This window comes from Saccharomyces mikatae (assembly GCF_947241705.1).
Source record: "Saccharomyces mikatae IFO 1815 strain IFO1815 genome assembly, chromosome: 4".
In the NCBI taxonomy this organism is placed as follows: Eukaryota; Fungi; Ascomycota; class Saccharomycetes; order Saccharomycetales; family Saccharomycetaceae; genus Saccharomyces; species Saccharomyces mikatae.
Genome location: NC_079259.1, coordinates 630,114 through 656,125, shown reverse-complemented (window position 1 = coordinate 656,125; position 26,012 = coordinate 630,114). Strand labels below are relative to the sequence as shown.

General features: G+C 36.3%; 10 protein-coding genes and 2 non-coding genes across 12 annotated transcripts; 8 read left to right on the top strand and 4 right to left on the bottom strand.

Annotated features, from left to right (window-relative positions):
* Window positions 1-255: 255 nt before the first annotated feature.
* On the top strand, window positions 256-2,274 carry TMN2 (Tmn2p; the record flags this gene model as incomplete). The annotated part of the gene is made up of 1 exon (XM_056226873.1): window positions 256-2,274. The coding sequence occupies one exon, from the start codon at window positions 256-258 to the stop codon at window positions 2,272-2,274; it is 2,019 nt and encodes a 672-aa protein (XP_056081105.1).
* A 1,381-nt stretch (window positions 2,275-3,655) lies between these two features.
* Window positions 3,656-3,729, top strand: Smki_4.trna13I. Its single transcript has one exon. It is a non-coding gene; the product is annotated as a tRNA-Ile (tRNA).
* A 124-nt stretch (window positions 3,730-3,853) lies between these two features.
* ARP10 (Arp10p) lies at window positions 3,854-4,720 on the bottom strand (the record flags this gene model as incomplete). Its single annotated transcript, XM_056226872.1, has 1 exon — window positions 3,854-4,720. One exon carries the CDS (start codon window positions 4,718-4,720, stop codon window positions 3,854-3,856), a length of 867 nt encoding a protein of 288 aa, XP_056081104.1.
* A 215-nt stretch (window positions 4,721-4,935) lies between these two features.
* TMS1 (Tms1p) lies at window positions 4,936-6,360 on the top strand (the record flags this gene model as incomplete). The annotated part of the gene is made up of 1 exon (XM_056226871.1): window positions 4,936-6,360. One exon carries the CDS (start codon window positions 4,936-4,938, stop codon window positions 6,358-6,360), a length of 1,425 nt encoding a protein of 474 aa, XP_056081103.1.
* Window positions 6,361-6,795: 435 nt separating this feature from the next.
* SPO71 (Spo71p) lies at window positions 6,796-10,539 on the top strand (the record flags this gene model as incomplete). The annotated part of the gene is made up of 1 exon (XM_056226869.1): window positions 6,796-10,539. One exon carries the CDS (start codon window positions 6,796-6,798, stop codon window positions 10,537-10,539), a length of 3,744 nt encoding a protein of 1,247 aa, XP_056081102.1.
* A 165-nt stretch (window positions 10,540-10,704) lies between these two features.
* On the bottom strand, window positions 10,705-13,341 carry STE5 (Ste5p; the record flags this gene model as incomplete). Its single annotated transcript, XM_056226868.1, has 1 exon — window positions 10,705-13,341. The coding sequence occupies one exon, from the start codon at window positions 13,339-13,341 to the stop codon at window positions 10,705-10,707; it is 2,637 nt and encodes an 878-aa protein (XP_056081101.1).
* An 859-nt stretch (window positions 13,342-14,200) lies between these two features.
* ARX1 (putative hydrolase) lies at window positions 14,201-15,958 on the top strand (the record flags this gene model as incomplete). Its single annotated transcript, XM_056226867.1, has 1 exon — window positions 14,201-15,958. One exon carries the CDS (start codon window positions 14,201-14,203, stop codon window positions 15,956-15,958), a length of 1,758 nt encoding a protein of 585 aa, XP_056081100.1.
* A 267-nt stretch (window positions 15,959-16,225) lies between these two features.
* On the bottom strand, window positions 16,226-16,654 carry TVP15 (Tvp15p; the record flags this gene model as incomplete). Its single annotated transcript, XM_056226866.1, has 1 exon — window positions 16,226-16,654. One exon carries the CDS (start codon window positions 16,652-16,654, stop codon window positions 16,226-16,228), a length of 429 nt encoding a protein of 142 aa, XP_056081099.1.
* A 623-nt stretch (window positions 16,655-17,277) lies between these two features.
* Window positions 17,278-18,075, bottom strand: BMH2 (14-3-3 family protein BMH2; the record flags this gene model as incomplete). Its single annotated transcript, XM_056226865.1, has 1 exon — window positions 17,278-18,075. One exon carries the CDS (start codon window positions 18,073-18,075, stop codon window positions 17,278-17,280), a length of 798 nt encoding a protein of 265 aa, XP_056081098.1.
* A 2,658-nt stretch (window positions 18,076-20,733) lies between these two features.
* Window positions 20,734-20,805, top strand: Smki_4.trna12Q. The gene has a single exon. It is a non-coding gene; the product is annotated as a tRNA-Gln (tRNA).
* A 231-nt stretch (window positions 20,806-21,036) lies between these two features.
* On the top strand, window positions 21,037-21,801 carry GRX3 (monothiol glutaredoxin GRX3; the record flags this gene model as incomplete). The annotated part of the gene is made up of 1 exon (XM_056226864.1): window positions 21,037-21,801. The coding sequence occupies one exon, from the start codon at window positions 21,037-21,039 to the stop codon at window positions 21,799-21,801; it is 765 nt and encodes a 254-aa protein (XP_056081097.1).
* A 353-nt stretch (window positions 21,802-22,154) lies between these two features.
* MSH6 (mismatch repair ATPase MSH6) lies at window positions 22,155-25,901 on the top strand (the record flags this gene model as incomplete). The annotated part of the gene is made up of 1 exon (XM_056226863.1): window positions 22,155-25,901. The coding sequence occupies one exon, from the start codon at window positions 22,155-22,157 to the stop codon at window positions 25,899-25,901; it is 3,747 nt and encodes a 1,248-aa protein (XP_056081096.1).
* Between the last annotated feature and the right edge of the window lie 111 nt (window positions 25,902-26,012).

Genomic DNA, 26,012 nt, shown 5'->3' with positions numbered 1-26,012 from the left:
AGTTACTTTAGTACCTGTAATGGTCGAATGAATGACAACCTATTGTTCCTTTGATCTACTCAAATCATTTGCCTGCCAATCCATTAGTTTTTCTGATATTTTCACTGGAATTTGTCCGAAGAAATTATAGCTTTTGTTTATAGTTGAGTTAGAAAGGTATTTTGAGAACCCTAAATTTACAAGATATGAAAATTACAAGATATGAAATTTAGTAGCGGTTGTATTAATACACATGTAGACAACCAATATAGGGTGATGAAACAAAGTATTTGGTTGTTACTTTTTTTTTATATTGGTCTAACTAAGGCATTTTCTTTGCCTGGTTTATCTCCTACAACTTATCACAAAAACGATGAAATTCCACTTTTGGTGAACCGCTTGACTCCATCGATTTACTTTCAGCATCAAGATGAAAATGGTAAAGATATTTCAAGTGATAAAGAACATTATCTTTACTCTTATGATTACTATAATGAAAGGTTTCATTTTTGCAGGCCAGAACATGTCGAGAGACAGCCGGAGTCGTTGGGTTCAATAATATTTGGTGACAGAATTTACAATTCCCCGTTCCAGTTGAGGATGCTAGAGACAAAGGAATGTGTTGCTCTTTGTGAGAATACAATTCCCGGAAAAGATGCCAAATTTATTAATAAACTAATTAAAAGTGGATTTTTCCAAAATTGGCTTGTTGATGGATTACCGGCAGCAAGAAAAGTTTGGGATAGCAGAACCAAAACAAACTACTACGGTACAGGGTTTGAATTAGGTATTACAGCTGTTAAGAATACCATTGATGGTAAGGTGATTCCTAGTACAATGGAAGAACTTGATTCGGAGACCTCAAATACAGGTGCTGCATTAGATGCCCGAGAACCTAAAAATATAAAGCCTAATTTGGTTAAAACAGTAGAATTACCTTACTTCGTCAATCATTTTGACATTGAAGTGGAATTCCATGATCGTGGTGACGATAATTACCGTGTTGTTGGTGTCACCGTGAATCCTATGTCCATCGAAAGATCATCACCTGACTCGTGTTCTAAAGCGACGAAGCCTCTCATACTGGACGAGGAAGGGGATAATGAGATTTACTTTACGTATTCTGTTAAATTTGTTGCTTCTGATACAGTTTGGGCTACGAGATGGGATAAGTATCTACATATCTATGACCCACAAATTCAATGGTTTTCACTCATTAATTTTTCTGTTATCATTGTATTATTGTCTTCTGTCGTCATGCATTCTCTTTTGCGGGCTCTAAACAGCGATCTTTCTCGTTATAACGAACTTAACTTGGATAACGAATTTCATGAAGATTCCGGTTGGAAATTGGGACATGGTGATGTATTTAGAACCCCAACAAAATCAATGCTGCTTTCTGTACTTGTGGGTTCAGGTGTTCAATTGTTTTTGATGATCATATGTAGCATTTTTTTGGCCGCATTGGGTCTGGTATCTCCCGTTTCGAGAGGATCCTTGCCAACTGTAATGTTTGTTTTTTATGCATTATTTGGATTTGTAGGATCCTACACCTCAATGGGTGTATACAAGTTTTTTCATGGACCCTATTGGAAGGCAAATCTAATATTAACGCCAATATTGCTTCCTGGTGGAATTTTTGTACTAATAGTTGCAATGAATTTTTTTTTGTTATTTGCGCATTCTTCAGGAGTAATTCCAGCAAGTACTTTGTTCTTCATCATTTTTCTATGGTTTGCAGTTTCTATTCCGTTGTCTTTTGCGGGTTCAATGATTGCCCATAAGTGGTGCAATTGGGATGAGCATCCAACTAAAACAAATCAGATCGCTAGACAGGTTCCATATCAGCCTTGGTATTTGAGAACGATTCAAGCGACCCTAATCGCTGGGATCTTCTGTTTTGGCTCGATAGCAGTAGAATTATACTTCATTTACTCCAGTTTATGGTTCAACAAGATTTTTTACATGTTTGGATTCTTACTATTTTCATTCTTGTTGTTGACTTTAACAACCTCACTAGTGACAGTTTTAATCACATATCACTCATTGTGTCTCGAAAACTGGCAATGGCAATGGAGAAGTTTTATTATCGGTGGTTTAGGATGTTCGGTGTATATGTTTATCCACTCCATACTATTTACCAAATTTAAACTTGGTGGATTCATTACTATCGTGTTGTATTTTGGATATTCATTTATTATATCTGCATTATGTTGTGTAGTCACTGGAGCAATTGGTTTTTTTAGTTGCATGCTTTTTATTAGAAAGATTTACTCTGCGGTTAAAATTGAGTAATTTGGTTTTACTCTCTTATAGAATAAAGAAAGTAACATGCAGGTTTTTCTGTAACTTGAGAAATTGTGTCAAGTTACACATGTCAGTAACTTATATAGCGTGAGAGACATTTTGATAAAATAGGATACAAAATTAATCTCCTTATCTTGTGGGAAAAGTGTGCAGATATCAAGATTTTTGATCACGAATATACGGCCAAGAAAGAATAAATTTCCTATGCAATTGGGTAGATGATGGTTTTATTGATATTTTCTCAAACACAGACTGTTGAAAATAACAGCAATATATGTTTATATACCTTTCCAAACGCAAAGTTACGATAAAAATACAACCAAGATTATTCATGAGAGATTGGTAAATTTTGAAAGAATGTTTGGGGTCCCATCCTTTGATCAGAGTAACGCTACTATACATACAGAATGTACTAGAAGTTCTCGAGATATAGCAACCACGGGGGAATCGATAGTTCTACACAACAATGTATATATTTGTTCTCTTGCTTTATGCGTTGTCACTCATTATCCTATTACATTACCAATCCTTGCGTTTCAGCCTCCCCTAACATCGATGACAACGTCTCATAACTTATGTCATCATCTAACACCGTATATGATAATGTACTAGTAGTATGACTACTAGTTGATAGACGGTAGTTGATTTCATTCCAACAAAAGTAGTATTTTGTTGATAATTAGTTGTTAAGTAAGCTGTAATAATTAAGAATAAGTCGTTCTTTCTTAAATTATATAAGAGAGGTATATAAAACACACGCTGATTGGTTGTGTTAAATCCAACGGTTCAGACATAATTCAGTACATTGATGATAAGATCTTAGTTATGGATTCTATCTTCTTATATACTAATTTCTGGACAATTAATAGATCTTCATCTCATTACTGCAGTAAATTCTATTATTAGAATTTGTTTAATCCAATTTATACGAAGAAAGTATAGTTGTAATCGCTTATTCCAATTCATACGAATGAATGTATATTTTTAATCACTTATTCCAACACATGGAGAGATAGAGAAACATTTTTAGTTTAGAACATATATTTCCTTAATAAATGTATAATAATTTTTGCTAGTTGTCAATAACTGTCACGTAGTGAACTTCCTATCCAAGTATTAGGGGAACTTCTGATCTAAAACTTATTTATTTTTCTCTATCTCTATGTATTTCTTCTGGATTGTAGTTTCCTAGAATACTACTATTTATATATGTTAGTTATCATTACTGTTTAGAGTAGAGTGTCTAAGTTCGTTTCAAATGTCATTAGCAAGTACCTTTTTAAGTAATTTCTAATGTGTCATCCACATCATAGTCGTCACTGCTAATGCGTCCTATACCATTTCAACATTAACAACGACAACAAGAAATGGTCTCTTGGCCCAGTTGGTTAAGGCACCGTGCTAATAACGCGGGGATCAGCGGTTCGATCCCGCTAGAGACCACTTTTTTGGTTGCTTTTGGAACTGAACTACCTATATGTCTCCAAAATCAGTTCTCAACACTCTCTTTTTATGTAGAAGAAAAGCAAGCAGCGTTGTTTTTAACATTTGAGTATATACAATTTATTTAAGGTGAAGGCTGTTTTATGGGCTTCACTCCACTTTTGAAGTAAAAGTCAAACCAATCAGGAACAATGTTGGGATTATTACAAAACTCATCTCTTTTCAATCCTGCAACACTCCCCCCTCTAGAATGCATAAATGTCTTTGCGCATGCAGAGCCAGCCTGCCAGTAGTCTTTAGAGAACTGGATTATAGATGAACTCATGTTTTCCCTGAATAATTCTTTTATTGTTGTTTCGAATTTCTCTTCGATATTCACTATGATGATATTTTCCCTAAGAGGTTTCCTCAAGTCAATGGGAAGTGAATCTATAATACCTTTGACAAGATTTATTACTGGAATCTCATCGTCTTCATAAACTTCAAAGTTGTACTCTTTGTCAAAGAATATCGACGTATAGGGACAGCTCGTGGGAGACTTATTTAAATGTACGTCCTCTTGATCTCGCTTTGTATACTTTATGTACTGTTGCAAAGGCCTAAGATCAAAGATGGGTACACATGTGGTATGACTGGCAACTACGTCCACAACAATCGCATTCCTTGTATTGCAGGATAGACAATGTACGATAACTCTGGGAATAAATGCAACATAAGCACAGTACAATTCATCAAACAAGATGCTACAAATAATTTTCTTTTCAGCTACAGAAATAAATATATCTTCCAATATTAAAACTTGTATTTCGTGATTTCTCAAGGTGTTGAACGACTGAAAGTAACGTTCCAATATTTTCTTTAACCCTATCCTATATTCTCCATTAATATAATCTTTTTCCCAATTAATAATCTCTTGCGGGCATGATCCAGTACTTCTCCCAATTTCGATTCTGTTAGCTCCTAAATAAATTATCACTGTACTATTTGGCATCTTTTCTTGAACCATTTGGAGTAGGCCTATTTAATTCTTTACAGCTGCCATTGGTTTGCAATCTCTGTTGTAAAATTTCGGCAATAGCCGGATTATTATACTCTAACGAAAAAAGAACCGTTTTTGATAATTTCACATCCCTCTACGAAATTCATAATAATACACAAAGAAGATTTTCCTATCTAAACACCTTCCATAAAGTACTGCAATATATCATGGGTGCCGTAATTTCTTTGCCGGTTAGTATGGCCGGCTCCTTCGTGGCGTCCTGCTTTGGAGGCTGCTGCTCAAACTTAATGTCCAAGGCAGCATCTTCATTAGGGTCTTCCTCCCTGGGGACAAGACTTCTCTACGCCGTTTGGCTTTTAATTAATTCATTGATATCATGGATATCATATTCGGCGAACAAATCTATTCTCTGGCCGGGGAAGACATGCACTGGGACCGGAGAATGTGGGTTCTTCACAGTTCATAGATTAAATTTTGCATTAGGATGCTTGCATTTGATATTAGCGTCTGTACTAACGGGAGTGAAGTCAACTAATGATATGAGAGCTGCATTCCAAAATTCATGGTGGAGTTTGAAGTTTATATTGTATTTATGTCTCATCGTTCTTTCATTTGTTATCCCAAACGACTTTTATATCTTCTTTTCCAAATGGGTATCAGTTCCTAGTGGAGCAATTTTCATCCTGGTTGGGCTTATATTGTTAGTGGACTTTGCTCATGAATGGGCAGAAACATGTATTAGTCACGTTGAGTCTGAAGATGAAGACTCCTCATTTTGGCAACGGTTTTTGGTTTTAGGAACAACTTCCATGTACACTGCATCGATCATCATGACTGTCGTTATGTATATTATGTTTTGTCACCAGCAGTGTAACATGAATCAAACAGCCGTGACAGTTAATTTGGTATTAACTGTTATAACGCTTGTTTTATCGGTGAATCCTAAGATCCAGGAGGCCAACCCTAAAAGTGGGTTGGCACAAAGTAGTATGGTTTCTGTTTACTGTACTTATTTAACGATGAGTGCCATGTCTTCTGAACCGGATGACAAAATGTGTAACCCATTAGTTAGATCTAGTGGTACCCGTAAGTTTAGCATTATATTGGGCTCATTATTTACTTTTATTGCTATTGCTTATACAACAACAAGAGCGGCTGCTAATAGTGCATTTCAAGGCACTAATACGAATGGTGCTATATATCTCGGAAACGATATCGAGTATGAGGGATTGGGTGGTCAGACAAGAAATCAGTTAAGGTATGAGGCCATTAAGCAAGCTGTGGAAGAAGGATCTTTACCAGAAAGTGCTTTATATGATACGGCCTGGTTAGGAACACCTACCTCTGCTTCAGGCGCTATAGGTAGCCAAAATGATGATGAAAGAACTGGTACTAAGTACAATTACACTTTATTTCACATCATATTTTTTTTGGCAACCCAGTGGATTGCTATTTTACTAACAATCAACGTTACTCAGGATGATGTAGGGGATTTTATACCGGTGGGAAGAACATATTTCTATTCTTGGGTTAAGATTGTCAGCGCATGGATATGTTACGCACTTTACGGCTGGACAGTAGTAGCGCCAGCCATCATGCCCGACAGATTCGATTACGAAAATTACTACTAAATAGACTATAACGCGAAAACATTTGTTCCTATGTATGTAACATGTAATAAATCTCAATAGAGGTACTAATTGTTTCATATTCATTTATTAGTTTCAGGAAAAATACCACATCTGTTTCACGAAAGATAGATCCTAGTATCCTGGGTGAAACAGTTTTAAGAAATCCACTTGATTTACTCTGTATTCTTCATTCATGTTATTTTCCTCATTGGCAGATCTCTCTTTCAAAAGATTTGTTATTTTTTTTTAAGGGCAAGTGGCCTTTTTTCAACTTTTTATGCAAAATTCGGAGTTTGCGCCGTACTTCAAAAGAATTCTTATAACAGAATCATTGTGGTTAAAAAGTTATGTGTGGTTTAAACATCAAGAAAAGAATAAAAAATAACTGCAGCGACTTTAAAGAAAAAGCACATACAGTTTGAATTGTCTGAAAACATGGATTCTATTGTCGCCATTGTGGAAGATGATATTAGTTATGCGCAGCGAGTGATTAACTTCAGCTCACCACAAAATGTAAACGTTAAGGTGTTCACTATTCCTCGACATTCCTTCACAGCATTTAGGTTGTCGTATGTTCCACCTACAGAACTTTCAAAATGCTCGCAGGTTACTTTATTGGGCGGTATTCCAAAACAATGGTACGCTGATCAAAATAGTCAGGTTTGGAAGCTTATAACTAAAATTTCACTTCGAAAGGTTAGAAAGCAATCGGATATGTTAAAAAGATACGGCTATGGAACAATTTACAAAAAGCGTGTGGGAAAAACCCCAAGTGCATCGTACTTGAGAAAGCACTTTACATGGCAATATGAAGACAAGACATCAATCTACAACAGTCGTTATCTAAAGGATTCAGAGGCGCAGATAGAAAGAACTAAATCAAGCCCTGTGCAGAGCAGCAAACGTAAAATAAATCTACCAAAAAGATGTAGAAGCTCTTCTATTCAAAGCTTTGTGCAAAGAAATGCTTCGGAAGAAAGGAATGCAGGGCCTTCTAATAAATATAATCCACCTCTGGACGATGCGGTAAAGTCTACGGTGATCAAATCAACTTCGCATAAAGAATTGTACGACAAGATAAACGAAAGAATTGGGCAGGCTTCTTTAAATCCGAATCGAAAGAATGAACAGCAAATAGAAAGCCTTTCTAGAGAAGATCATCCTCGCTTCGATCGAATACCAAGTGGCTCTTCAATCAGGAAGGTTAAAGGAACAGACTTCAATTTTATTAGGAGGCCTTCAGAGGACACTTTAAGACATTCCCCCGGTAGTATAGTTGGAGATATGAACCTGGCAAATCTCGGAACAACACGTAGTTTCCCAAATGGATCACAACAATATAGACATTCCAATGATCTGAGTGATGGATTTTCTACATCTAATACTATCGATAATTTGCCGTTAAATGTGAATGAGAAAATCATTTATGAAGCACTACAAAGTATGGAAAAAGAAAACTTTATGGTGTGGAGAACCTCTCAGGATGAAAAAGTTCACCCTGATGCAAGACAGAAGATTTCTGATGCTTTTCAGAAAAGAAAGAAGATTTTATATGAAGAAATTGACAAGTTAAATTCGAGCCAATTTCCTTTTTTTAGTGTCTTACCACCATGGCCGACGGAATTGACAATGGATGAGAAAGCTGTACACGACAAGTTAGTCTCTAAGAATTCCCATCATATAAGAAAGCATGTTCATAATGCTAGAAGCAGAACTAGCTGCAAACTCAAAAATAGTGTTGGAACTTTTTTGGGCATGACGAGTACACTAACAAGTAAAGCGACAACCAGGAAACGTACTGGCCAAATCCTAAAAAAAGAAAAAATGTTAGTGATGGTAAAAGAGGCTATACAAAATAAGGTACCGCTTCCAACCTTCTCTGAAAACGAGTGTTTTGATACAAGGGTCAGTGAAAGATGGAAAGAATATATCGTGATAGCAAGATCTACAGGAAAGTTTGATCCTCCCATTCTTTTACAATTTTACCGTCACCGCCACATCCCAGAAATTGAGGATATTAGTACCATAGCCACAAAGTATCATCGTAATCCGTTGGATTTTTTTCTTTCAAGAAACTGTATTGTAAAGTTTTATAGCTCCCTGGACAAAACTATATCCATACAGAAACCTGATAAGAGATTAGATGGATATATAGATGAGACCATAGAAAACAAGGACGAGTTGAAACGCTATTCTCCTGTTAAAATATTCATTTTAAGGTGTAGTAGCATTCACTCCTCTGGCAGATGGTACAAGTTCCTCCTTGAATCTTTGGGTCGACAGTTATTTACACCTACTATCAACTTAAAGATTCCACAAACAGAAATATCGATAAAAATCAACTTGAATGAAATAACATTCCAAAAATTAAGAGATTTAGGTAATCAGGAAAAGAACAGTTTGAAGATATGTTTTCTTCAAAAAGGCTATAAAATTTTTCAGCATCCTCTTTTGCGATATTTCACAATTGCCATCTTAGAAAAATTAAAATCTGCAAACTATGATTATCTAATAAAAAAATGGGATGCAGAGAATTCTGTGCTAGGATGTGCTTTGAAGAGATATGATAGACTCGAATGGATTCCATGCGACGAGGATTCTTTAACTACCGGAATTTTCGCATTTTGTCAATCTCACCTCATTCAGTATAGACCAATTGCAAGCTGTTCAAGGGAAACAAAATCCATAAAAGGAGAATGTTGGAAAGAAATGCCACCTGTTGAAGGGTTTTTGATAAGATTGACTGACAAATATGGGTCTGCGAGGACACATTTTGGTAAATATAGTATTGCAACAGCTTACTTTTTCACATGTGATAACTTATTTTTTTCTATGAAATCATATAGAGCAAATCCTCCATTACCTATAGATTCTATGATTGATGAGACTAGCACTGAAACAGAAAAAGAAGAGATTTGGAAACAGTGGAAAAAAATTCCAGAAATTTACGAGCAACAACCCTATCCCTTAGATGCAGAAGATCATATCGAATGGATGAACTGTGAAACAAATCAACATGAGTATGATTCCAGAGATTTTTATGCTTTCCATTGTTTTCATCGAAGGATCGACCAAATACTGAAATCAGACACCTTGATTGACCTAACTGAGGTGAAAGATATATACCAAGGAGCAAGGACTGATTGCGAGTCTGATAAAATAAAGTATGGGGTATACAAAGAGGCTAGTGAAATGTTTTGGCACAAGAGTTACGAAGTTGATGATGTTTCGCAGTCTATCATAAATATAGAAACATCAAATGGTCTTCTATTGAAGCTTCTTGCTTCATCAGTAACAGTTGCAGAACAATGGGTCATTAAACTGAAACAGATGTCATCCTATTGGAAAAGTAAACAAAGGGAAGATACAGAAAGGCTACTAAAAATAAGACGTTCCAACGCAGGTCTTTTGATGCTGAATGGAGAAGAGGAAACAAAGATTGGTGAGAATACATTGCGCTGGATCATAGAACATGGACGCGCAGATGAACAGACATTTAACGCAAACGGAATATCACTAAGTAGACCGATAATTCAAAAGGGCCCTTTATATCAAAAACCTCACAAACACTCTGTTTTCTCGAAGTACTACGTTGTTTTGATATCTGGCTTTATTGTTTTGTTCCACTGCTTTCATAGATCAACTACAGGCTTTGCTAATGAAGTTTTGGAGTATGCGCATTATATGACTATTCCGATTGATGATTGCTATTTATACTCGGGAACTACAACTGAGTTGGATCTTTTGCAGAGAGATCGTACTTTTGATGAAATAAATTATGGATCTCATGCTCTTCCTCGAGTTTATGGGGATGGATGGCGATCTGTAGAAGATGAAAGTTCACGGTGCTTTACCCTTTGGTTTGGAACAAGACGTGCTCTTTCTAGCAATCGATCGCGAAAGAAAGAGAGTGAGAACTCCTATACAAAAACTTATGACGGGCAATGTAACTTTGTTGATCAACTTTCTGCTTTAGAAGTTGACATAGATAACCCTGATGTTCCAAATAACACGGATAAAATACATTTCACTAAAAAGTTGGGTGTAAGCGGTAAGTCGATGGTCTTTATGGCAAGGTCAAGACAGGAAAGAGATCTTTGGGTAATGTCTATTTACTATGAGCTTGAAAGACTGAGAAGAGCAGCATCCTCTTCAAATGGACAAAATCAGGCTAAATGATCTAATATAGTTATGGTACATTCAGAGGATGTTTCCTCGTCATATTATTTGCATAGAATTAAATATGTACTCTAAATATGATCTATGTGCAGTGCAATGGATAAGTTTGCTTACCATTCTCCACAAACTCGAAATTGAACTACGTCGTGCTATTTCATCGATTCTTTAATCAAAGTCACCTTCATTAGCACTTTCTCCATCAGAACAAATCGAAAACTTAATATTTGGGATTGGTGCTGACTCCACTGCAGAAGTAACAGTTTCTAGATTTGTTATATTACCGTATTCATTTTGAGTATGAGAACTTATATCATTCGCTATACCTACAGCAACGGCTTCAACATCAAATGGAGAACCAATATGAATGGTAGTTGTGGATTCAACATCAGATAGTGATCTTGAAGTATTATCAAGCTCATTTTCAGTTGAGTCATCATAATACTCTTCGTCATCGTCGTCATCATCATCAAAGCTTAAGCTAAAACTACAACAAAGAGTTTCTAAAACAAAAGTCCAGGAGCTCACTTCGACTAGTTCACTTATGTTATCACTATAGTCCACGTTCAAGTAGCCTACTTTAACCTTCAATTCATTTGGCCTTCTTCTTCCAAGGCTTCTAAAGCATTTGTAATCTTGAAATAATACAGATTTACTTGCTTCCATATTATTATTTGAAACAACTACAATACCCAAATTCTCATGAATCTTCCCTGGGTATAAAGCATCTTTCAACCAGATGGAAGAAAATTGTGACAAAGAACACTTTGATTTGAGCTTTGAAATGAAATCCGGTGAATCTATCTTGTGTAATACTGACCCATAATCCAAAACATTATTATTTCGATCTACAAAACAAAACTGCAGACGTGAAAACTTGATCGTTAAAGCTTTTAAGCTGTTATATATAACGATTAAACTTTCTTGCTCCTTCAGTTTTGTAAAATCGACTTGTATAATTATTACCAAATTGTCAGGTTTTTCTCGTTTTAGTGAAAGAACTGAGCTTATCGTAGTCAAAACAGATCGTATACTATCGACAGTACTGTGCCTAGATGATTCAGTTGAATCTAGAGTGAATCCCCTCCTTATAACTACAGTATCATTACTTTGATTCATATTTCCAACCTCAACAACTTTGTTAGGATTAATTAAACCTAGAAAGGTACTTGTCTCATATCCACTGTCGTTTGCATTATTTGAAAAGTTCTTTAAAATCGGAAGAATAGGCAATGTGGAGGTAATATTGGCTTCATCAAATACAAAATCATGGTTTAATAAACCTGATATCCATTTCTGTACAGTTGTGCTTGCATCTGAGTTTATATTTTGAACGATGTAAAGCTCTGATGAAACGATGCAATCCTGTTTATTTAAAGTGCACTTGAGAACAGAAGCTTTAAGTGTGGTCATTTTCAAGTTGGTTATTGGGGCAAATACTTCTAAATTCTTAAGGCTAATCTCCATAACATCAACATCACTATTCATTTCTGTTATTATTAGCGCATTTTCAAATAGGAAACACCAACACTGTAGGTAATTTTGTCCATCTTTGGAGACCATTAATTTGTCTACCAGTCGTAATAATCCATAATCCCCGTCTATCCTCCAATCTTGCAATTCGTTCTGGAAATTGTTCAAAAGAACTTGAATAAAATATGATCTTAACAACGGTAGTGGTATTTTGGTTTCTCTAACCTTCTGTTTCATAGAATCAGAAATAGCGGATATAGAATCGTTAGCCGGTGACATCGTCGAGGTGGATGTAAAAATAGAGGCAGCTTTCGATGTTCTTCTATGTCTTAAGGGTGAATTTAGGAATGAACTTTTTGAGTATTGTTGTGGAATTTGGTTTCTATCCTTGGGAGGTGCCGCTAATATGAGATTTGAACCAAGGTTTGGAGTTTGTGAATATATCGTTTGTCTTTCGACTGGTGTATACGATAAGCCAAAAGGAGGCAATAGCGGAGAAGAAAGAGGAAACCGTGACTGGGGTATTTTCGATACCTCAGAATCTGGAATTTTATGAATCAAAAAATCTGAAATTAGTAGATCTTTTAATTCATCATTTTCTGGTATGCATTGAATGGCCTTGTTAGCATCCTTCTTACATTTCACACAAAAAGGAAAGAGCGCACCTACATCTTCCTTTGCAGTTGTACCAAAAGAGATTATGAGACATTCTTGGTGACTTAGATGACCACAGGTAAGCTCTATAATCTTCTCTCCTTTTCTTCTGCTGGAAATAGGTTCATCACATAATGTACAAGCAGCATTTAAAAAGGATTTTTTGATCGATGCTCTTGGTAACGGATAGCCAAATGGAGCGACTTTAGGGGGAATATTATATGATGTTCGAGAATTATAATTTTCCTTCTCTGAAGGCACATCAGATCGAGGTGCATCATTATTAATCGCGTAAAAAAGATTGGAATTTGGTCTTGGTAAAGAAGATGTTCTATGTGGATGTGGCGTTAAATATTCTGTAGAAGCAGACGACGGTGTACTTAGCATATTACTCTCTTCATCGCCAGAAAAATTTGAAGAAGATACCTTAGACCCAGGTGAAAAAGAAAATGTGGATGAGGAAGCAGAAGAAGGCGTGAGTTTTTTCTTTTTACCACTACTTCGTTGGAACCTGGCCAATTTTTCTGTCCATTTCTTTCCCCTAGACAAAGGGGATAGAGTGTTTGGCTTTTCTAGTTCAATATTCTGTCTAGGAGTTTTCGAAGATGTATTATACTGGGTAGAATCACCAAAATTGTGAAACGGGGAAATTATATTGTTTGTAGGAGTTTGGATCATCTTTATGTTTGTTTCTGATGCCCTCGTTGTTTTTGTAAGAGTGCCGGGAATGATGTTGCGATTTAAGAATATTTTAAACTTCTTTTTTTCTTGTATCTCTTTTATCTAGAACTTTTTTAAAGAAATTCTCGGTATTTTCTCTGGATATGAACGCCTTTCGCATTTTGATGCAGAAGAGTACATGATGTATTTGTTAACAAGATATATATCGCTGTACTAGAAAAAAGAAAATAAAAGGCTCAAAATGATAAGCACACATAAAAATACGGCGCTGATTTTTGTCATGTTTATTTTGACTAATCGATGTGTATACGTCCAATCTATAGCTAACGCGCTTTCCTAAATTGATTTCACTAACCCAAACACTGTATCAAAAAGGAAAAGTTAAACAAACATAATGTTCAATATTTGTGTCTGGTATTCACTTGGATCACCTGTCTTGGAATCTCTTATTATCTTCTCCAAAGTATATCTGATGTCACTAGATCTCATTTATGTCAAATGATTGAACAATGTATTCGCAGACACCAGTTAACAACAGCAAGATAAATTGAGGGACGGTGCTCTACTGCCTGCTCAGATAACTCATCGTGACTGCTCTTCTGTACGGTCCAACCTGTATTCTCTTCTTAAATTAGAAGACGGGAAGTTGATAATGCCCTATTGACGACAGGGCATAAACCCTAATTACCTTTTACCCGGAGAAGGGTTCTGTCTTGTTATTTTTTTATGCATTCTGAAAATTTTTTACCGAGGTAAAGAAAAATTTCAGCAAAAGAGATGAGATGAGCTAGAACATCGTTTTATTTAGAATATATTCAAGAACAACCCCGATCCGACCAATATCGCACAAATTACCATGGCTCTAGCTATCTCCCACGAGGATACTCAAATTTTGTTAAAGGATAAAAATATCCTACAAGAATCGGTCTTGAACAAATATAGAACAGCTGGACAAATTGCACAAACCGCCTTGAAATATGTCACCTCTTTGATTAATGATTCATATCACTCTAGGACTACACAACGCCAATTAACTGTGTCAGAACTTTGTTTGCTAACTGACTCTTTTATTTTAACTCGTTTAGAACAGTATTATAAAAACAAAGTTAATGAAAGAGGAATTGCTATTCCAACCACTATTGATATCGATCAAATATCTGGCGGATGGTGTCCCGAAATAGATGATACTCAAAATTTGTTGAACTGGAATAAGAGTAAAGACGCCACTTTCGCATCATCTGTGACTGGCATCTTGAGGCCAGGTGATTTAGTTAAGATTACATTAGGTGTTCACATCGATGGTTACACCTCTGAAGTTTCTCACACTATGGTTATCTACCCGGTTGACGAAACTAAAGCTATTGCCCAGCCCGCCGGACCACTGTTAGGCGGTAAGGCGGATGCGGTGGCAGCTGCTCACATTGCTATGGAAACAGTAGTTGCATTGTTAGCTTGTGCTCTGACGCCAGAAAAGCTACCCGCTTCATTAGGAGGAACTTCCAATGGTATCACAGGCCAATTGATTAGAACTATCGTAGATACTATTGCCAGATCCTACAACTGTGGAGTTGTCCCTGGTTCTCGTGTAAGAAGAATTAGAAGGTTTTTAGCAGGCCAAAACGAAGGTATCGTTGCCGAAAGGGAATACAAGGGTGTTATTTGGACAGAGTCACATCAGGAAGCAGAGTTGCTATCTAACACTGATGCTAAAGACTTGACGGTAGTCGATCGTGGCCAATCTACTCCATTCACTAACATTTCTGCTATTCCAAGTGACGATTTTGTCGCACAATCAGGGGAAGCCTATTTGATTGATTTGAAAATGGCTTCTTTGGAACATTGCAACAAGAAGGGTTTGGTTACTCTAGAAACCGTTGACTCTTACACCGGTAAATCTCATAAGGCTGGAGAATTGATTGCCAGACCTGGTGTTTATGTGAGAGATTTTGCTCAATCCCATATCCTCAAACTGAAGACCTCGAGACAACTATTGACCAAGATTGATAAACAGGGTGTTTATCCATTCAAGCTATCTCATCTATCTTCTAACTTCCCCTTTACTGACGAAAATGAAGAAGAACTTGAAAATTTAAAGAAGGATCTGAAATCGTTTAGACTTGGAATGAGTGAGATTTCCAACAATTACTTGTGTGTAGAAAGTCCAGTACAAATTGCTAGATGGGTTCCATGGGACCACATCTTGAAGGCTACTAATCCGAACGGTAACCTAAGTTATGATGCTACCTCTACATTGACATTACCGGGGCATGAACTACCTCTGCCAAAATTGGGTGTATCAGCCATCAAACTTAAATCCTTGTTGAATTCCACTAAGGAATCGATTTCTTTACCAGTTGCTCGTGAATGCAATACTATCGTATTGTGCGACTCTAGTGTAAGTACTACCGACAGACCAGAATTATTGAGATTAACTGGCGGTTCTAGAACTTGTCAACCAAGCTGGATTCATTCCCAACATGAATTGAATCCTGAAGATTCAATTGTTCAAGGCATCTTTCAATTGGCTACTTTGGCCAAGGATAAGAGATTTGGTCTATTATTGAAGGAAACACAACCAATGAAGCAGAAAAGTGCAGCCACATTGAATGGTTAAAGTGAAGAAACCTTGAAAATATAAGAAATCTCCATCATTCTTAAAGCACATATACAAATAATATAAGTATATCATAAAATGTAAAATAGAATATTATAAGAGTCAAATTAGCTGTACCTCAAATTCCTGCGTCATTTGCTCAAAATACTCAAATCATAAGTACACATCTTTGTTACACAGTTTGAACGAAAGAGCAGGTATATTGTCTCTCTCTCTTCATTGTTTTGTATCACTACAGGAGTGATGGAGACGTGGGGTTTTCCAAAACTAAATCATATCGTCGTCATCATCGATGTCATCACCAATTGACAAAGATGAACCGGGCGCTCTGAAATTAACAGGTTCTTCCACGAATTGTGAAAAATGGAAGACAATGAAAGCAACCCCTAAAATGAAAGTAAGCATCCCTGCCAATATGTTGTAAATACCACCAAAGCTAATTATTAATCCCAATAAAATATACGACAATCCTCTTCCAAGGAAACTAAAGTAAAAAGAAGCATACCTGTAAAGGTTAGATGGTATCTTGAACTCTAAATAGACGATAGGTACGGAGAGTACCAATCCATAAATGGCTAGGAGAAAGACGTTTAAGTTGGTGAAAAGGTACGTTAATTGCGAAAGAGCAGCAATGATATCAATACAACCGATTGATAAATTTGCAATCTTGAAAAATTTCGGAGGAATAGCTGACATCTTTTAGTTTATGATTCCTCAAGTTTATTTCACTTTATTCATTGTTCTCTTCTCCGTAGGACGTCCACATGATGCTATTTTCTACTTCGAAGGTATTTTTTCTTTTACGGATCTACGCGATTCGCCCCATTCCTCACCTCTGCCCCCTATACTTTGAGAGCTCTTATAATAAATGATAAAAATGATGTCTACATTTTAAAGAAAGATAGAGACTCCAAATTTAGGGAAAAGCAAGTACCAGGAAATAGTATGCATATACTAGACAATTATTCTGTCAAGATATATTAGTAGCTGTACAAGCTTGTTTTTACGTTTTGGTTTGCTCAAAATGCGACACGATAATCAAAAAATAAAATCGTGGAGGAAAGATAAAGGTAGATACAGAAAACAGTAGTAATAGTGATGGTAACAGAGAAAACTATTCTTATGTTATATATTAAGAAACTATTTTTTTAGAGGTTTTGTATATTTTGTGATTTGTAAAATTGAGAATTGTGAATTTGTACTATACGAAGATATTCTTTCTTCCTCTAAAATAAGTATCAAAATTGAATTGCATTTATTTTCATTAGCAAGAAAACTGGAGTGGTAAATCTTCATTTCTCGTTGTAATTTTCAGCACCTTATTTGGCTGGTTCACCTTGAGTTTGTTCTGCTGGAGCTTGTTGTTGCTGTTGCTGTTGTTGTTGATCTTCTTGACCAGATTCAGAAATGTCAGAAGTCCATAAGGTTAAGTTGTCTCTTAATAATTGCATGATTAGAGTACTATCCTTGTATGATTCTTCAGATAAAGTATCTAGTTCAGCAATAGCATCGTCAAATGCTTGCTTGGCCAAATGGCAAGCCTTATCGGGAGAATTTTGAATTTCATAATAGAAGACAGAAAAATTCAAGGCTAGACCCAAACGAATTGGATGAGTTGGAGGCAATTCGGTAGTGGCAATCTCGGAAGCAGTCTTGTATGCTTCCAAAGAGGCATTCGTTGCCTTCTCTCTAGCATCGCCACTAGAAAATTCAGCCAAATAACGGTGATAGTCACCCTTCATCTTATAGTAAAACACTTTAGACTCGCCAGTAGTGGCAGAAGGAATCAAATGGGAATCTAATACGGACAGAATGTCATCAGAAATCTTAGTTAATTCAGTTTCAATCTTAGAACGGTAAGAACGAATTAACTCAACTTGATGTTCAGATTTTTCTTTTGATTCTTCTTTTTGTTCGATTGAAGAAACTATTCTCCAAGAAGCACGACGAGCACCAATGACATTCTTGTAAGCAACGGATAATAGGTTACGTTCTTCGACAGACAATTCTTGGCCTGAAGAAGCAACGGTCTTCATGTTTTCGACCATTTCTTCGTAACGTTCGGCTTGTTCAGCCAATTTAGCTAAGTAAACAGAATCTTCACGAGTTTGAGACATTTTTTTTATTGTAACGGGACTTTTTGGTTAGGTTGTTTATGCTTTTCTATTTCGTTTTGAAATTGATAAAGTATTATTAAATCTTCTGTTTAACTTTTTCGTTCTCTGCTTTTCCCCCTTAATCGATCTAGAAAAAATAAATGATCAAACTGGGAGGTGCAATTTTTTTGAAAAAAGAGTTAGTAATGAGTGAGATGATTAAGAAGAGACGATTTGTATAGCTCAAGAATTATTCCTGATCGTTGGTAATAATACTGAAGGATTTTTTATAAGATTTGCCCCTTTCGACCGAATTTTTCCATGTATTTCCTATATGCCATTCCATTGTTCCGGGTGACGTAATATAGTATCATTTTGAACATAGCCGATTTATCCACTGCTACTCGTAAAACAGAAATATCGCAATTTCAACAGTTACTACTATGTTATCCGTGCTAATTCTTCTTCGAATTTTTGTCCATTAGCACACAATTTTTTTATCAGCCACAAAAACAATAAGTCGTCGTAACATATCTCGACGATGGAGAATTAAATGGATTGGAAAATAACGTGAAATAAATATGGAATGTTCCTATTTCTTATAGCAAAAGAAAGCGAAATGTATTCAAACCGCTATAAGATATATAAAAGATAAAAGTAGGAAACAAAGTAAAAAAGAAGGAAACAACTATGGCATTCCACTTTAAGGCCAATTTAAGTCGGAACAAAAGCGTTTGGAAAAGGTAGCATTCATGGTCATAACTATTTAATTCATAGAAAGTGAGGGTAGTTGCAGAAAGAGCTATCAAAAACCCGAGATATTGAAAAGGAAAACATACGGTTTGGTTCAAAGTTGAGTTCTTAAATCTAAAGAAAGTGTGAAGGAGGATGCAATTGATCGTTGCTTTCTAAAATGAACTTGCAGCAAGAACAAGAAAGGAAAATAAATAAAAATACGCAAGTCATCAATATATATAAACAGGGATTGAGCCTATGAATTCGTGTTATAAATAAAGATAAGACAGAATGGAGAAAGAGGAGAAAGAGCGATCTATGCGATTCGCCCCCGAATCTTCGCGTCACGCTCGACTATGCATTTTCTACGACACCTACAATTACAAAATGTCATTAACAACGGACATTGTTTGGGCGGCTAATTTTCGGGTACTCTGGAAGAGACGAAATTGCTTTGTGCAAGTATTTTATAACTGTTTAGATTATTGCTAAGGTTTTCTAAGCAAATCTATTTATTCATTTCTTAGAAGAACTGTAATAACGACTACGCCTGCGTGGTCTGGCTTCTTAAGAATATTTGTGTAAGTTGCTGCCTTGTGAACGCGATGCGTGGTAAATGTTGCGGCAGACTTCAACGACGATGATAGTGTGTGAATCTTGTTTCATGAGATGTTACATTAGTATTGGAACCATGTACAATTCATTCATATTAGCGTGCACAGCGAATCACCATTGGTTTGAAAAAACGTTGATAGCATGTTTTCCTCAGTCCGTAAAATTTTAGACGCTTATTTATCTCGAGTTAATTGAACACTTCGTCAGTGCTTCCTGACATGGTATAGGAATTTGAAAAAGTGTATCAATAGCACAGTTTTCCATGGATATTATTTTTAATATTTTAAGTAAAGGATCATTGTAGTTCGTAATTAAGAAAATTTTCGTGAACAGTGTTCTCCTCATTCTATTTGGTGTCTTCTTTTGTAAGAACTGTGGGAGAACAACTCAATCATATGTCTTTGAGATGGAAAGCTAAAAAGATAACGTTCTACTTTTATCATCACAATAATCTGTCAATATGATGCAATAAGGTGGGTACTATCGTCTGATGATAGTGGTATACCTTGTTTGCAAAACATTATTTTATGTGATTGTTTCATTTTTGTTTATACCACATTTTGTCGAGCTCATGCATCACATACTATTTTGAGTCTATTACCGTTCATGATAAGATACATCTTTGCTATTTCTCTCCATAGAATGATATTTGTCATACATCTACTTGTGCCACCTACAAAGCTTTACTTCTTACAGACAAGCATCTTTATGCATATAATAGTTGAAGTTTAGACATCTGTATTTGAAACCCCTTGAATTAAATACCATGGGCATTACAGTTAATTCAATAGATAAAAAAAGCTAAGTTCATAATTTTTATTGAAAAAAAAAGTGTATTAAAACTACCCTCAAGTTGTTGGAATGAAAATCAACTATCGTCTATCAACTAGTAGTCATACTACTAGTGCATTATCATATACGGTGTTAAAAGATGACATAAGTTATGAGAAGCGGTCATCGAAATAAGTGGAAGCTGAAATGCAAGGATTGATAATGTAATAGGATAATGACTGACAATATATAAAATGACAATAAAAGCATATACAGAATTATGTAGAATAACGAGTTCCATTTATTGGATTCCTATATCCTCGAGGAGAACTTCTAGTATATCTACATACCTAATATTATTGCCTTATAAAAAATGGAACCCCAACAATCATCTCAAAATTCACCCCATTCTCAATACGAACAAATGTATAGTAGTAATCACATATTCCAACATCAACGCACATCTGAGTTTTATAAGCGTTTCAGGTTGTGTCAGAAAAGATGTGTGGTTAAACGCATCTATATTACTCTGATTTCATCATCTTTCGCAAATGTCCTGGTCCTATAGTGTAGTGGTTATCACTTTCGGTTTTGATCCGGACAACCCCGGTTCGAATCCGGGTAGGACCTTTTTTAAAGTCAATCTTTATAATTTGCGATTTGACCGTCATTCCAGGTTTTTTTTTTTCAATAAAGAATGCCGGGTCATGCACGAGCCTGCTAAACTAGAGGCCAGTGGAATATATCTCAATGACTAATTGTGCTCTTTTTTGTATTCAAATATGCTTCTTTTTAATCGTTCTTCTTTTATTACAGACACTAACAACCAAAATTTACGCAGCAACGAAACTTTTCTAACGAATGCCTGTTATCGGAATCAACGATCAAGATCAATTTACATACTTAACCACCACTGCGGCCGGCGACAAGTTAATTGTTCTTTATTTTCACACTAGTTGGGCAGAACCATGCAAAGCTTTGAAGCAAGTCTTTGATGCCATCAGTAGTGAACCATCTAATGCCAACGTCTCCTTTTTGTCCATTGATGCCGACGAAAACTCTGAAATTTCAGAATTGTTCGAGATTTCAGCTGTTCCATATTTTATCTTAATTCATAAAGGAACAATCTTTAAAGAGTTATCTGGCGCAGACCCAAAAGAATTTGTGTCTTTATTAGAAGACTGCAAGAATTCAATAAATTCCGGATCATTTCAAGCTGGCACCATGGAAAATGCAAGGGTAAACGAAGGAAGTCGTAATGATGATGGTGCTGATAATGATGACGATGATGATGATGAAGAAGAAGAAACTGAGGAGCAAATAAACGCTAGATTGACCAAATTGGTTAATGCCGCACCAGTAATGCTTTTTATGAAGGGGAGCCCCTCTGAACCTAAATGCGGATTCTCAAGACAATTAGTGGGAATTTTGAGGGAACATCAAGTAAGATTTGGCTTTTTCGATATATTAAGGGATGAATCTGTTAGACAAAACTTGAAAAAGTTTTCTGAATGGCCAACTTTTCCTCAACTTTATATTAATGGGGAATTTCAGGGTGGTTTAGATATCATTAAGGAATCCTTGGAGGATGACCCTGATTTCTTACAGCACACTCTTCAATCTTAAATAGGTAAGTACAATCAGTGTAATCCAAAACAGAAAAGTTTATATTTTTGCAAGTGACAGCACTTGCACATTCTTATATATGCTGCTTGAACAGACTCTTCCGGTTCAAATTTCTTATTGGGTGTGCTGTTGCCCGGAATGAAAGAACGCGTGAGAAGATCCTAATACGCGTCTCATCTTTTCGTTTCTCAAAGATCATCACAGAGAGAATGATCAAAATTGCATTCATTAAACAGTCCTAGCCCTTTCTTTTTCAGACCTTTTCTGTTAAAAGATATTCATCCTTGATTGCGGTTACTGGCGAAGCTTACCAACGAGCAGAGAAGCCTGATAGATCTTTTCTGCATTTCAAAATGGCACCCTCTACCCCTAAAACTTCCAAGACTGTTAACTTCAAAAACGGCTCGATATCGTCCCAAAAGAGAATGAAGCAATCAAGTTTGCTGTCCTTTTTCTCTAAACAGTTACCTACTGGTACACCTACAAAGAAGGACTCTAAACTTACTTCAGCGACTTTACAGAATCCAGCTGGTAGTAAATTAACGAAAAATCCTGAAGGGGAAAAGGTGGACAAACTTTTTGTTGATGTAGACGACGACAATGATTTAACAATGGCTGAAGAAACATCGGCAACTGTGAAAAGTGATACTGTACATTCTGAGGAGCTCCAATCTGATACTATTTTGAATACTAACACGACGGAGATCAAAAGTGCTGCAGCAGATGATGATTTATCATCTTCTTCACAATCTCGAAGAACCGATAAAAAGAGGGTCAACTATGCAGAAAGTGATGAGGAGGACTCAAGTTCTATGTTTGCTACCAAGCGAAAGAGAAGTAAAGTAATTGGTAGCGACAGTGATGAGGATGAATACTTACCCGATAAGAATGAAGCCGATGAGAATGATAATTCCGCTGAGAACAAAGGATATATTAAAGATGAATTGAGAGAAGATGATTATGATGATGAGGATGAGGATGATGATGAGGATTTACTCTCTTTGGCAGGAACTGCTTCAAAGAGGAAACCGTCTAATACTTCCCAATCATCATCACCCTTTGCAAGAAATACGTCACGCAATAGCTCGACCAGCAAAAGCAGGAAAAAGCATGTTCAAGGTAGATCATACACTCCCCCTTACAGCCACAGATCCGCAACGTCCAAATCCAGCAAATTCAATAAGCAAAATGAAGAACGATATCAATGGCTAGTGGACGAACGAGACGCTCAACGCCGTTCCAAGAGTGATCCAGAGTATGATCCTAGGACATTGTATATCCCCTCTTCGGCATGGAATAAGTTCACTCCATTTGAGAAACAATATTGGGAAATTAAATCCAAAATGTGGGATTGTATCGTCTTCTTCAAAAAAGGCAAGTTCTTTGAACTATACGAGAAGGATGCTCTATTGGCCAATGCCTTATTTGATTTGAAGATTGCCGGAGGGGGGCGTGCTAATATGCAACTCGCAGGTATTCCAGAAATGTCATTTGAGTATTGGGCATCTCAATTTATTCAAATGGGTTATAAAGTTGCTAAGGTAGACCAAAAAGAATCAATGTTGGCTAAAGAAATGAGGGAAGGTTCAAAAGGTATTGTGAAGAGAGAGCTTCAATGCATATTAACCTCAGGTACCTTAACTGATGGTGACATGTTGCATTCGGATCTGGCCACCTTTTGTCTTGCAATTAGAGAAGAGCCTGGTAACTATTACAATCAACCTCAGCTAGATTCATCAACAATGATTCAAAAGTTGAATACAAGAATATTTGGCGCTGCCTTCATTGATACCGCAACTGGTGAACTTCAAATGTTGGAGTTTGAGGATGATAGTGAATGCACCAAATTGGATACATTAATGTCGCAAGTAAGACCTATGGAAGTTGTAGTGGAGAGGAATAATTTATGTGCACTCGCAAATAAAATTGTGAAGTTCAATTCGGCCCCCAATGCAATCTTCAATGAGGTTAAAGCTGGTGAAGAATTTTATGACTGTGATAAAACCTACTCTGAAATTATTTCTTCTGAATATTTTCCCACGGAGGAAGATTGGCCAGAAGTTCTGAAGGCATATTATGACACGGGGAAAAAAGTTGGGTTCAGTGCATTCGGTGGATTGCTATATTATTTGAAATGGTTGAAGCTAGATGAAAATCTAATTTCGATGAAAAATATAAAAGAGTACGATTTTGTCAGATCGCAACATTCCATGGTTTTAGATGGGATCACTTTACAGAACTTGGAAATATTTTCCAATTCGTTTGATGGTTCTGATAAAGGGACTCTGTTCAAGTTGTTTAATAGGGCAATTACTCCTATGGGTAAAAGAATGATGAAAAAGTGGTTAATGCATCCATTACTTCGTAAAAGCGATATTGAGAATAGGCTTGATAGTGTTGACTCTTTGTTGCAGGATATTACTTTAAGAGAAGAACTAGAGATGACCTTCTCTAAACTACCTGATTTAGAGAGAATGCTGGCTCGTATTCATAGTAGAACTATCAAAGTTAAAGATTTTGAGAAAGTGATAACGGCATTCGAAACTATTGTTCAGTTGCAAAGAACTTTGCAGAATAATGTTTTGAAAGGGGATGTTTCGAAATACATATCATCTATTCCCAATGGACTTCTCGAAGGCGTTGAAAATTGGACAAATGCGTTTGAAAGACAACGAGCAATTAACGAAAACATCATTGTGCCACAAAGGGGATTTGATATAGAATTTGATAAATCATTGGATAAAATACAAGAATTGGAAGACCATTTAATGGACATTCTGATGAAGTATAGGAAACAATTTAAATGTTCTACTATCCAATATAAAGATTCTGGAAAAGAAATCTACACTGTTGAAATTCCTGTGTCTGCGACTAAGAATGTTCCATCGAATTGGGTCCAAATGGCCGCGAACAAAACATATAAGAGGTATTACTCTGATGAAGTGAGAATTTTAGCAAGATCTATGGCAGAGGCAAAGGAATTGCACAAGGCACTAGAAGAGGATTTAAAGAACAGGTTATGTCAAAAATTCGATGCACATTATAACACTATATGGATGCCCACCATACAGGCTATATCTAACATAGATTGTTTATTGGCTATCACAAGAACGTCCGAATATCTGGGTGCTCCATCATGTAGGCCGACTATTATAGATGAGGTCGATTCAAAAACGAAAACTCAGCTAAATGGATTTTTGAACTTCAAATCATTAAGGCACCCGTGTTTTAACCTTGGCGCTACTACAGCAAAGGACTTCATTCCTAATGATATTGAATTGGGTAAAGAGCAGCCTAGATTGGGATTGTTAACTGGTGCGAACGCAGCAGGTAAGTCCACTGTGTTGAGAATGGCGTGTATTGCCGTAATCATGGCACAAATGGGATGCTACGTTCCCTGTGAATCTGCTGTTTTAACGCCAATTGATAGAATCATGACACGGTTGGGCGCTAATGATAATATTATGCAAGGTAAATCTACATTTTTTGTAGAATTAGCAGAAACAAAAAAAATATTAGATATGGCCACAAATAGATCACTTTTGGTTGTTGACGAGTTAGGAAGGGGAGGTTCTTCAAGCGATGGGTTTGCTATTGCAGAAAGTGTGCTACATCACGTGGCTACGCATATTCAAAGTTTGGGCTTTTTTGCGACACATTATGGGACATTGGCGTCAAGTTTCAAGCACCATCCCCAGGTACGACCATTGAAAATGAGTATCTTAGTGGATGAAGCGACTAGGAATGTTACATTTTTGTATAAGATGCTCGAAGGGCAAAGTGAAGGTTCTTTTGGTATGCATGTAGCATCAATGTGTGGAATTTCAAAGGACATTATTGACAATGCACAAGTTGCTGCTGATAATTTAGAGCATACTTCTAGGTTAATTAAAGAACGTAGTTTAGCTGCCAATAATTTGGCCGGTGATGTGGTTTCCTTACCTGGTGGTTTACAAAGCGATTTCGTTCGGATTGTCTATGGAGATGGATTGCAGAATACACGTTTAGGTTCTGGTGAAGGAGTTCTGAATTATGATTGGAATATAAAGAAGAATGTTCTGAAAAGTTTATTTGGTATGATTGAAGATTTGAATTCTTAAGTATTTTATTTTCTCTGTACTAATAGAAATAATTCTTCTGTTTTTTTAAGTTTGGGCGTTTTAAAGCGGATTTATGCTAAAAAACATCTGGTAGAGTAATAAAAAAAGTAA